Consider the following 12634-nt stretch of genomic DNA (forward strand, 5'->3'; position numbering starts at 1 on the left):
GGTAATATCTAATTAGATTTTAAGTGTAGAACAGTAGGATCTAGGATGCTTCAAAAATTTGAGATAATTTAGACATTGATTCTTCAATGTGTTTTAAGTTTATCATTCTTGTTTCCTAGGAAGTTCCTTTTTTTAGTTGGAGAACAAATAATAATTGAAAGAACTGCAATCTTTTATTTTCTGATTATTATTTAGGTCAATTTCTCAGATGTATTAATGATCTGGGAAGAATTGAAAGACTGGTGTGTATTGTGAATGTTGCTATTTTAAGATTTCAGGCTCTCTGGGTTGTGGGATGGACAGACCTTAATAACATGTAGAAAAATTACTAGGCATTTGAATAGACGAAGAGTATAAAGAATTCAGGATATAGTTGTTTTCATTTTTTGGTTTTTTTTTTTGTTGTTGTTGTTTTGTTTTTTGTTTGTTTTTTTCCTGAAGGAAAAAGCATGTTTATATTAGACACGAGAGCCAGAGTTCTTGGACACTTGACAGATCATTGACGGAAGCACTGCTCACTGTGCTCATGTGATAGGTTGTAAAGTCTACTTAAAATGAAGACTCTCTTTGCCTATTTTCTGTTCCATATCCAACTTTCCCTTTAAAAATGATTCTTCTAAAATTGATAGCTTCCCAGGTTCAAAAATGTCCTGAAGTGAGATTTGTCACAAACTATTTATGGGTGACCAAATTATAATTTAAAACAGTACAAAGACCTTATGTAGACTATACAAAATGGAAATTATCACCAGCTTATCTGTTTAGGACTACACTAGGCAGACGAAGTGTTTGGTCTAAAATGGAAAGCAACTTAAATTCTTCATGAAGAAATTAGTTTCTGAATTATTTCAGGTATTTCGTTTCCTCAGGGAAAATACAGGTGCAGATCAAGTTGGACTCTGATATGGTTGGTCCAATGCCAGTGCTGCCATCTTTTTTTCATGTAAGGATTATTTTGAAGGCAAAGACTAAAAGGAGCTTCAAGAGTGGGTGATGTGTTGCTCACAGAAATAATTTGCAGAGTAAGCTCCTTTGAGGCATTTGCCGAAGATTTCACTGCAGTGCTCTTAACCAGTTCAAACTCAGGGCTGCCGGTTGAACAGATGAAAGCACAGGAGTCTTATTATCCACGCCGGGCAGTAGGAAGTCCACAGACTCTGCTTCATTGAAGTGAAACCCTCCTCTAGTCTACAATGGATTTTCTAGGCGATGCCCCTTGATGAGTTTGCAGGCTGGGATTCATGAGCTGTAAGCTCAAAGCTGATGCAATTTCAATATTGAATGGAGTACTGTTAAATGTCTTCAGATGATGATTTGACTCAGAAGTTTTGTTATGTGACTCATAGTTCCTGAGTACAAAGGGCAGATTTAGTGGAAAGCTTGATTGATGCATCTGATTGCAGGTGTATGTACTCTAGAGATTATTAATCTGGAAGACACATGACCTTCGCTTTTTTGTCACAGTGGTATGTTTGAACATGACTGGATTCTAAGGCTTCTGTAGCATGGATATAACGTGCTTACAAAGAGGAACTTACATCATCCTTGAATTCTTCCATATTGTCAGAAAATACGATGACTCCAGGCAAGCCTATACGAAGAAATGTCAAAACTCTGAATCTTAGCAGCCAAGGTGGTATCTCCTCAGTATTGTCCTCAGCCACTGAGGATACAGGTGAATCTTCATGAATTGTGTACAGCATCTTGAAGAATAATTTTCTTTTTTTTGTTTTTTGTTTTTTGTTTTTAAAGAATCTATATGAGGAGCTGGGCGTTGTACTTAAAAATGTTCCCAAGACCTAATGAAGAAAAGTGGTTAAGGACAATTTTTTTAAATCACAAAGGAATGACCCCCTCATTTAATATTGAATTGACTACATCACAACAACAGAGTTGGGAGTTTGCAAGTTCAAGATGAGACTATGGTCTCAATTTATCTTCATTTTATTCTTAGTCTACTCTCAGCTAGAGGTTGGAGAATAGCCCACATATGTTTTCTTTGGCCTGTGCACTGTTACAGTTTTTTTTTTTTTCTTTAAAATTTGAATGCCTTTAGATAAGCATGTATGCCTCTAGTTTGCCATCACTCCCTACTTCTTAGACCTGACTGCCCTTTCCTTAATCGATACGGTCTTCCAGGCCCAGTAGGCATTGAGTTTGTGACCCTGATGTAAGCATTCTTCTTATAGGCCCCAAACATGCATTTATTTTCAGGTTATTTGCAGTGCCTCCCACTTAATTGCTGATTCTTTCTCTCTCTCTCTCTCTCTCTCTCTTTCTCTGTTTTGAGTAAGATACACTAGGATACCAAGTGTCTGTGTTGAGCTTAATTAAGATTATTTAGGAACATCACAGTGTGAACAGTCACCCTGGTGTGTGCTGTTACCTGGTAAGGAGCCTGTCTTTCTCTCTGGGTGAGGTCTTTGGACAGAGAAGTGACCTCGACTGAAAGAATCCCTGTGCCCTCCTCCCCTCCATATTCTAAAAACTCTTAAACTCAGACTTCTAAATTGGGAGAGGGAAGACATCAAAGATACCATAAAATTTAACTGTAGGTACTTTTTGATAATGAATACTATAGTAACTAATATATTATTTGGGACTGTAAAATTTACTTTGCAGAATCTTCCAAAGAATGCTTCTGTTCCCAAGGGTATCATCATCATATATATATATATATATATAAGCTTTTTAAAATAGACGTGTTCCTGAAAGTAGCCTCTAAAAGAAATTTTTGTAAAAACTTAAAAAAAAATTCCTCATAAAATGGAAAGTGTATCGATATGGAAAACCACATTTATCCTCGGATTACACGACAATTATAATTAGAAGATTCAAACATTAATAAAAATCTTTCTAAACTACTTATTTGTAGACATATAATGCTCACCTGGTAAGGTCTTTCACATCAGAGAAATATCATGTCTTTGGGATTAAATCTGCATGGGAGAATGAAGTCCCTTATGTGTTACCTGGCCCTTACAATTGAATTTTTAGTCTTTATTCATTTGGAGACTCTAAAATTGTGACTGATGGAAGGGAATTTGCCTTATGTGCTCTTTCTTAATTGCTGTTAGTTTGTAACGTTAATTTTGTGGGCTTTGTAAGCTTTTATTCAGAGGTATAGATTTTTATACAGGTAGTTACCAGTTCCCCTAACAAGATCTGTGTTTGTGATTATTTCCTTTTCTTTTTAGTGATGTGCACACCTTTGCAGTGTTTTTTTTTTTCCCTTGTATAGCAGGAGGAAAAAAAAAATCATGCCCAGACATTAATCTAACAGCACATTTTACAAGCTCCAGTTTCATTAATTTCTTTGGGATGCAAGTTGTACTGTTAAAAAAAGACTTTTTTTTTTGTATAAAAAATAAATCTAAATTGGTCTTTGTCTTAAGACTACTCACTGTGTGGACATTAGTTTAATTGCTTTTGAGATCACAGCAAAGGGATTTATTTAAGTGAGCTAACAGTATCGGTTTTGTGCTAATCAGTATGTCTGCTGATGTCTATTATTAAACTTAATTCTTACTGATTATAAACAGGGGACAGAAAATTTTTTTTGTCTTAATGTTCAGCTGTTCATTTACTTTAATTGTATGAAAGATTATTTTCTAATCTTCACTGCAAGTTTTGTTCCCTGTGCTTAAGTTTGTGTGGGAGCTTAATATAGTGGTTTTAGTGCTGAACTGGGTGCCCCCAGTTTCATTTCTATCCCTCACTGACTTATTCTGTGATTCCAGAATTGGCATTTGTACTTCATTTCCCTTGCCTGGAGTATTTGCTTGTAGAACAAACTTTGATCTCAGATGAGAAGTTCTGTGCACCTTTTCATTACATTTAGCCATGGTAGTGAGCTCCCGATTTTGTCCATGTTCTTCTAGTTTGAGATTACGGGAAATGATGAGACGTTCGCTGAGAGCGGCTGGTTTGGGTAGACATGAAGCTGGAGCTTCATCCAGTGACCACCAGGATCCAGTTTCGCCCCCCATAGCTCCCCCTAGTTGGGTTCCTGACCCTCCTGCGATGGATCCTGGTAAGATCTATTATTTTATATAGTATTTGACAAAGAAACAAGGTCCTGAAAGAAAGGAAATTGAACATTTTAGTGGGTTATTTCGAAATCTGAGGTATTTAGAAATAGCATAACGAGTAAACCATAACTAAATTAGTTGTTGAGATTCAGTTTGGGGGGGTTATAACTTAAAAAATAAAATTCTAGAAGCTCTTTCATTGAAATATATATTTCCATACTGGCAAGAAGCTAATTAGTCATCTGTCACAATAAGTCAATAATTGGCCTAGTGGATTCCTTCTCTTATAGTTTGGAAAACAAGTTTCTACTTAAACCTCTGTTGGATTTGACCTTTGGCTTGCAGAGAAAAGCCTTAAGGCCAGTTAAGAGAACATGTTAGGGATATGTTGCCTATAATGATGTACATCCTGCTGTTCTGTTTACTGAAAGATGGTGACATTGATTTTATCCTGGCCCCTGCTGTGGGATCTCTTACCACAGCAGCGACTGGCACCGGTCAAGGACCAAGCACCTCCACCATTCCAGGTGAGTATCTGTACTATTTTATCTGCCTAGGCATTTGGGTTTCTGCAGATCTGCCCTTAGCCTCAGGGGGACTTCTTTGGCTTGAAAAATATCTTGAAAAATGGCTTGAATTACATCTCCCATATGTCAATGAAATTGTGTGTGTGAACATACATTTCATCAGTCGGGAGTTGTAAAATGTGTTAATGTGTTTAAATTCTCTATACTGAAGTTACTAATTTATTACTGATAGAATATTTTTCTGGTGGCTTATTTAATAGATACTTGGTATGCTATTCCAGAATATTCTTTTACTCTGTCTTCTTTACTCTTGTTTTGTTACCAAATAAATCTCCTTAATTACAGGTCCTTCCACAGAGCCATCTGTAGTAGAATCCAAGGATCGAAAGGCCAATGCTCATTTTATATTAAAATTGTTATGCGACAGTGTTGTACTGCAGCCGTATTTACGAGAACTCCTCTCTGCCAAGTAAGAAGTTTAATATACTTTTGCTATTAAGATTTAGCTTAGCTCCTTTTACTATTTAAGTTGATCTGGCAATGTATGGACAACAGTTACCTACTGTGAATTTAAAATAATTAATCAAAACCTAGCATTGTATTCCCTCTGTGATTAACCAAGCGCTCTTCAATGAAAGGCCTTTCTTAGTATAATTCAGTATACACTAACTGAATACAAACAACTTTTATGGAGCTTGGTGTGGAGGTATATACGTGTGTGTGTGTGTGTGTGTGTGTGTGAAAAAGATCACAGTATAGTTATTCTCAATGTGAATTCATAAATTCTATCACTGTCAGCTTGAGAACTTTAAAAATGAATCTGTATTCTAAAACTCTGTGGATGATTCTGATGGTTTCTTTGGACATTTTTTTGGCTTACAAAATCCTAAATGAGATTATGCCGAATTTTTTTTTTTTTTATGCTGAATTTTTGATAAGTATTGTGTGGCAAATGCTCATTCACTATTGGTAGATTATAGCTCCGCTTTTAGCCTGATTGTTTATGTTCCTTCACAAACTCAGTAATGGGCATTTTTATAAAAGTTAGCTCTTATCTGTGCCAAACTGTACTTGTATTAACTCTTCTAACAATAGCAGTGTAGAGTAGGTAATATTATTTACATTTTATATTTGAAGTAATGGTCTTAGAGGCTAATTAACCTGCCCAGGGTCATGAAACTAGAAGGTCGCACAACTGGAATTCGACTGTGGTCTGTTTCTTGATTCCAGAATTGAGATTCCCAGTCATCATCCTTATGCTACCTTCTCATATTTAAGAACAAGGAGGTGTTTTGAGTTATCATTGAGGGCAAGAGTTTTTGTTTAAGGCTTATTGGCCTTAGGCCATAATGACCGAACATGTGAACTTCTGATTACTTTAATGAAGGCTGCCCCACTAGTAAAATAAGTCACTGAATTGGAAATAAGCTATTACTCCAGAAGCAGCTTACTAATTTATTAGGGGTTGGAAGCATAGGTAAAAATGGTATATAAACAAATACAGTTTTTTCTATTTTTATTTTGTCACTTACCAGTTTTAATTTCTATTTATGGTATTTTTAAAGATACTATTTTGTATCATTTCCTCCATCATTTGGTGTTACCTAAAAATTTATAGTGTGTTCTTACTCCCTTTCTCCTTTCTCTTAAATTTTTTTTTTTTTTTAATATTTTCATAGATGTCTGGGTGGCTCAGTTGGTTAAGCGTCTGCCTTTGGGTCAGGTCATCATCACAGGGTTCTGGGATCGAGCCCCACATGGGGCTCCCTGCTCAGTGGGGAGTCTGCTTCTTTTTCTCCCTCTGCCCCCAACCCTTCATGTGTTCGCTCTCTGATGAATAAATAAATAAAGTCTTTAAAAAAATTTTTTTTTATTAGAGTGAGCATGAGTGTGCATGAGTTGTGCGGGGGAGGGGGGGGCACAGAGGTAGAAGAGGGACAGGGAGACTCTCCCCACTGAGCACAGAGCCCTACACGGCACTTGATTCCAGGCCTCTGAGATCATGACCTGAGCTAAAGTCAGATGCTTAAAGTGAGTCACCCAGGCACCCCCCGCTTTCTCCTCTTAGCCCATTTTGCATTTCCACAGTGCATTTCTAGTTCACCAGTCCTTTATTTTAGTGTCAGTAGCAGTTGCTCTCCCCCAGCCCCTTATCTGAGAAAATACATAACCTACCTGGAAAACAGTCAAAATGCCATTTTGTTAATAAGCTTGTATTATTGATGACAGCTTTGAAACGGATTAGAGGAAAGGCAAGGTTCTTTTGCCTTTTAGGTGATAAGCCTAGGAATTCTCAAATTGGTCCTTTGTTTCCTTTTTTTATATTTTAAATATAGGACAATTAATTCATTACTTCCAATATAACGTTCCCCCACCCACCCACCCACTGACCTCCCTCCAGTTCCGGGTGTGGGTGGTTGGATTTTGCTTTTATAATACAAGCTAAAGAAAGTGAATGTTGGTAAAATTATCCTGGTTAGTAAAGGTACAGAGGATTTTATTCTCAACCAGCTCATTCTTAACCTGAGCAGAGGTGGTATGAAGCCTGGGAAATAGGTAGGGAGAAAAGTGAACAAAAACACAGAAATGGAGAGGTATGAATATTTTAGGGAACACTGATGCACCTGATTAATAGAGGAGGATTAGAAGAGGAGAGCAGTAGCCAGTGGATCTGAAAAACTAGGTTAAAGCCACCACTTTGTTCTCTATTCCTTGGGCTTGAACCCTCCGAATAATGGCTTTGGCTAGACTAATACTATCAGTGTGGGTTTATAAGAATAATAATGTGATGGTTGGGTAAAAAAGGATTAAATAGGCAAGAGTAGAGACTGGAGTTGATCAAGGGTTTGGTTTTTATGCCTGCCCGTCGTCTTTAGTATGTGTGTTACAATAAACTGAACTGGAAAACAGAAAAGGAGGATTAAATGCAAGAGCAAAAAAGTTGATTTAGAAGGGAAGACTTCAGGAAGAATCCAGATTTTTTTATCTTAATTTCTAGTAGCAGTGCTGCTGTTGTTTAAGGCTTATTGTGTTGGCTGACGTAAGTCAGGTAGAGAGCAGGTTTGGGTAGACAGGTGATTTTAGTTGTTAGACATGTTGAATGTGAGGTATCATTGGGAAATCCTAAGTAGAGTTACCAAGTAAGAAGTGCAGATGGTGGTACTGTGTTATCGTTACAGAAGGAGTACTTGCTTTAGTGGATCAGAGAGGGATGCACAGGTGGTTGAGGACTAAATTTTGGGAAATGGAAAGGGTCCAGGAGGGAATAGAAATTCAGGGAAGAATACTGAAGGTACATTTTTAAGAGAAAATAGATAATAATAAGTAACATTTATTGAATACATTTTATTTGCTAGGCATTGTGTTAAAAGGTTTTTAAGTAATAATTGATTTAATCCTCATCATAGTTGTATGAGATAGAGGCAGTTACTACCCCCACATCTAGAGAATACTAGTTTGACTCTAGAGCCCTTGGTGATTCTATTCTTTAGTGTCACTAAGGCCATGGAAGGAGAGCATGCTTGAGAGAGACAAGGATTCTTAGAGAGGAGGCTTGCTTTCTTAAATGGGATAGTAGAAAGTAGAAAATACCACCAGTGATTTTCTTTCATTCTTAGGACATTATTATTTAATACAGCAGAACTACTTTTTTGTTTCATCATGGACACCCATTTCTTTTATAATCAAGGAGGAAAATTTTTTAAAGGTTTTATTTATTTGAGAGAGAGTGATCGAGAGAGAGCTCACAGGCAGTGGGGAGGGCAGAGGGAGAGTCATACTCCCCACTGAGCAGGGAGCCCAATCCCAGGACTCTGGGATCATGACCTGAGCCTAAGGCAGACGCTTAACCAATTGAGCCACCCAGGCGCCCCTGATTACTAATACTTTCATGTATAATTTTTCTCATTTTAGGGATGCAAGAGGCATGACCCCGTTTATGTCAGCTGTAAGTGGCCGAGCTTATCCTGCTGCAATTACCATTTTAGAAACAGCCCAGAAAATTGCAAAAGGTAATTTATTTCAGGTCCTTTTTTAAAAGAGTGGCTTATTTTTTAATTTGAATAGATTCTCCTCTACATACATAACATTCAGAGCTAATTTCTGTGTCTTGAAATGATATAATTGTGTAAAAACTATCGGTTTATTCTTTCACTTGTGTGCATTTGTGTGTGTGTAAAATTCATGTTTGTACTTTTTCCAGTTATTTTGTCTTCTAACTTTCCACCAAAAAAGCTAGTGTAATTTTTAAAATTAAAAAAATTTTGCATAGTGGGTAATGCAGTGATTAATATTTTGAAAATAAAGATGGATTGCTGATAGAACCTGTCAGTGGTTAATTGGTGGTAGTGATACAATTTTATAGAAATAATAGGCCAGGTGTCTTACTGGTCTTCCTTCTGACTTGGAATTCCTGCTTAATAGAATGCAGTAAGGAATATCATCAGTTCCTGCCATCCAGCCTTTAAAAGACAAACATGGTTTAAAATACTGGCTATAAAACTTATGTGATTTTCTATAATTTGTTAAATGGAGCTAGAACTTTAATCTTAACTGCATAACGCAGAGCTGTCGTCACATGGTTATAATTACACTTACTTTGCTTTTACTTTGTACCAGAATTGACTGAATTTCTTGCACACTGACTTGTATATTAATATTTGAAATTAATATGTAGTTGTTTTTGATTTATAGTATGTAAATGTTAGAGCTTTGGCATTTGAGTAAAGTAGTAGATGGCTATAATTAAGGCCTTTGGTGGTACCTGAACTACTGTGTTCTTAATCTTTTTAGCTGAAGTATCCTCAAGTGAAAAAGAGGAAGATGTATTTATGGGAATGGTTTGCCCATCAGGTACCAACCCTGATGACTCACCCTTATATGTGTTATGTTGTAACGATACCTGCAGTTTCACGTGGACGGGAGCAGAGCACATTAACCAGGCAAGCTTTTTTTTATTTCCCTGTATAAATGCTGTCTTCAGGTCCCTTTTTCCTTTTTTCCCTTTCACCATCATGACATTATAGTTCTTAGCTCTGGAATTCTAACTCTAGTATTTCCTTTTATTCTAAGTTACAAAATTCTCTAAAGGAAATTAATTTTTATTTAATTCCTAAATAAGTGAGGCAGAGGAGTTGATTGTTACATTAATTATAAGATACCTTGAAAATTTAAGAAATCTTCACTCTAAGTTGATCCACAGTTCTTGATACAGATTTTATAACAGTAATGCCTTTTGGGGGGTATGATATGAGTTAGTTTTGCCCTACCGGTAATCTTTGACTTCCACTTGTATAATACTATAAAATGTGTTTTCGCTGTACCCATTTATTACTCTTTGTTTGCAGAGCACATTAGTTTTGTTCTGCTTTTGTTGTGATTGATTTGTTTCAGAAAATACCAGAATTAATTACAGTGGTGAAATGTACATATATTCTTCTTTAAAAAAATAAATGCTTCAAATTTTAGGATATTTTTGAGTGTCGAACCTGTGGCTTGCTGGAGTCACTCTGTTGTTGTACAGAATGTGCAAGGGTTTGTCATAAAGGTCATGATTGCAAGTGAGTACAATTCTCGTCTTCTTCCATATTAGAAATTGCTTAGATTCATATTGCTGTAATCTTCAACAAGATAATGTTCTGCTAATTAAGGGAGCATGAGGTTTGTCACATTGTTCTCCTTAAGCTACTTTATGTATTAAAATACGGTTGCTGATTCAGAATGTACTTTGAAATATTTTTCATTTGCTTTTGCTTTTTTGACTTTGCCAGCCAAAGTCTCAGGCCCTTGTAGTAGGGTCTGCTAGCAGGAGATCACTGCTGGTATTAAGTGAATCATGGTGTATGTTTATTTACTCCTTAAAGTGAACTAATAACCTTTCATCCAGCAGTAGAGTTACCATGGCTAGTTTAATTTTCCCACACTTAAGAAGCAATAAAATACTCGAGTATGAGCGTTTGCAGTGCCTCAGCATCTCAGCAGGGACTTCACCTGTAACTGTGCTACAGATGTGTAGATGTTAATGGTTAACAGAGAATTACTTTGTAAAAAACCATCTTTTTTGCTTTAAAATATGTAGGACAAGTAGAAAATGTTTATAGATGTTGCATTGGTACTTATTTACGATTTTTATTAAAAGAGCTTTGGCTCATATGTTTGTTTTCCTTATTTTAAACATCTAAAAGTGATACTGTATTTATTCACTGATTGCTTACTAAGTGCTTTGACACACTAGATGCTTGGATGGTGGTGGATAAGAGAATCCTTGTCCTAACAGGGTTTACAGCCCTTTGAGAGGACACAAGCAAGAAACATCTGCCCCTAAGGGTTTTAGGGTTTATTAGATGCCCATCGAAGGACCACCTACACTGGATGGGGGCTGTGGGGAATGAAGACATTCCAGAGAGGTGACTATACCCAAGTCATTACAAGGTCCCTCTTCTCATGAGAGTAACTTTATAGACTTCATGCCTCTAAGTACTCTTCCTAATTAAGTATGCTTTAAGAATTACATTTTGCATTTAAAAACTAAGGGTTCTCTCTGGTGTCAGTAAGTTATACCTCCCTAATTTCAGTAGAGATCTTTGTGTCTTTCTTTTTAAATTTCAGTTTTTGTACTTGTATATGAATTCTTTCTAGACTCAAAAGGACATCACCAACAGCCTATTGTGATTGTTGGGAAAAATGCAAATGTAAAACTCTAATTGCTGGACAGAAATCTGCTCGTCTTGATCTACTTTACCGCCTGCTCACTGCTACTAATCTGGTCACTCTGCCAAACAGCAGGCAAGTGGGATTTTTTAAGGACATAAATTGAAATATGCACATTGCATCTAAGTAGCCCTCCCCCTCTCCCTGCTCACCACAATGTTCTGTTTTGCAGGGGAGAGCACCTCCTGCTGTTTCTAGTGCAGACAGTTGCAAGGCAAACAGTAGAGCACTGTCAGTACAGACCTCCTCGCATCAGGGAGGATCGTAACCGAAAAACGGCCAATCCTGAAGGTGGGTGAGTCTGACAGTTACAACACCTGGGAAAAGCATTCTATTTATTTCTTACTCCCTATTTCTTTTTCTTTTTAGATTCGGATATGCCTGATCATGATTTAGAGCCCCCAAGGTTTGCCCAGCTTGCGTTGGAACGTGTTCTGCAGGACTGGAATGCTTTAAAATCTATGATTATGTTTGGGTCACAGGAGAATAAAGACCCGTATGTATTCATTAAAAACGTTTTAAATTTATGTATTTCCCATGTTAATATAGGTGACCACAGTGCATTATCTTATCTTCCCCCTCAAGTCTCAGTGCCAGCAGTAGGATAGGCCATCTTTTGCCAGAAGAGCAAGTTTACCTCAATCAGCAAAGTGGCACCATTCGGCTGGACTGTTTCACTCATTGCCTTATAGTCAAGTGTACAGCAGATATTTTGGTAAGTTCTTTGGATGTTTATATACAGGTATATGAAAACAGTGTTTTCTGACTTAGCTTCCCATGATTTTATTTGAGCCAAACTCCTAAGTACTAATGAGCTTAAATTAGTACACTAAGGGGAATGGAATTTTGGGGGTGATTTAAATGTCTCCATTAACAACAGAAGCTCCTTTCATTCTAAGCAAAAATTCTAAAATGTGTTAATAAGGCAACAGTGTAAAAATGTATGGAACAGTGTTCAAAATTAATAGTAACAGTGCAAATTTTTGTTAAGTACTCCTTTTTGCTGTGGAACTAGAAAAGAATAAAACCATAAAACCTAGTGTTGATGAATTTATGGTAAAAAGAAAACTTAAGGCACTGCTGGGGGTGGCATTGCATTTGGTATTCTTTTAGAAAACAACTTGGCAATAAAATCACGAGCCATAAAAAAAATCAGTGTCCCCAGAACTTATCACAATTTATGGTATAAGAAAGAAAAAAATCATGTCACAGAATAATAAAAGATGAAATACTTGGTGGATCCATTGATAGTGGATTATTGAATCAAATTATAGCCCAGCCACTTGTTGAAATGTAATGTAGCGATTTAGAAATAAAGTTTATTTTAAGTAACATTAAAAAAAACCCCACATAATGTGAAATTGGATG

General features: G+C 36.6%; 1 protein-coding gene across 5 annotated transcripts in view; it reads left to right on the top strand.

Moving 5' to 3' along the window:
• UBR5 (ubiquitin protein ligase E3 component n-recognin 5) overlaps window positions 1-12634 on the top strand; it is a 135221-nt gene that overhangs the window by 86279 nt on the left and 36308 nt on the right. For 4 of the 5 annotated variants that reach the window (XM_044245186.1, XM_044245181.1, XM_044245182.1 and 1 more), the window contains 10 exons: window positions 3882-4033; window positions 4463-4558; window positions 4904-5027; window positions 8471-8568; window positions 9350-9498; window positions 10025-10116; window positions 11195-11341; window positions 11439-11557; window positions 11636-11762; window positions 11852-11981. In XM_044245186.1, coding sequence (XP_044101121.1) covers window positions 3882-4033; window positions 4463-4558; window positions 4904-5027; window positions 8471-8568; window positions 9350-9498; window positions 10025-10116; window positions 11195-11341; window positions 11439-11557; window positions 11636-11762; window positions 11852-11981 — 1234 coding nt within the window. The remainder of the gene's footprint in view (window positions 1-3881; window positions 4034-4462; window positions 4559-4903; window positions 5028-8470; window positions 8569-9349; window positions 9499-10024; window positions 10117-11194; window positions 11342-11438; window positions 11558-11635; window positions 11763-11851; window positions 11982-12634) is intronic. The other variant, XM_044245185.1, reaches the window with a different exon arrangement.

The sequence above is a fragment of the Neovison vison genome, chromosome 4 (genome assembly GCF_020171115.1).
Source record: "Neovison vison isolate M4711 chromosome 4, ASM_NN_V1, whole genome shotgun sequence".
NCBI lineage: Eukaryota > Metazoa > Chordata > Mammalia > Carnivora > Mustelidae > Neogale > Neogale vison.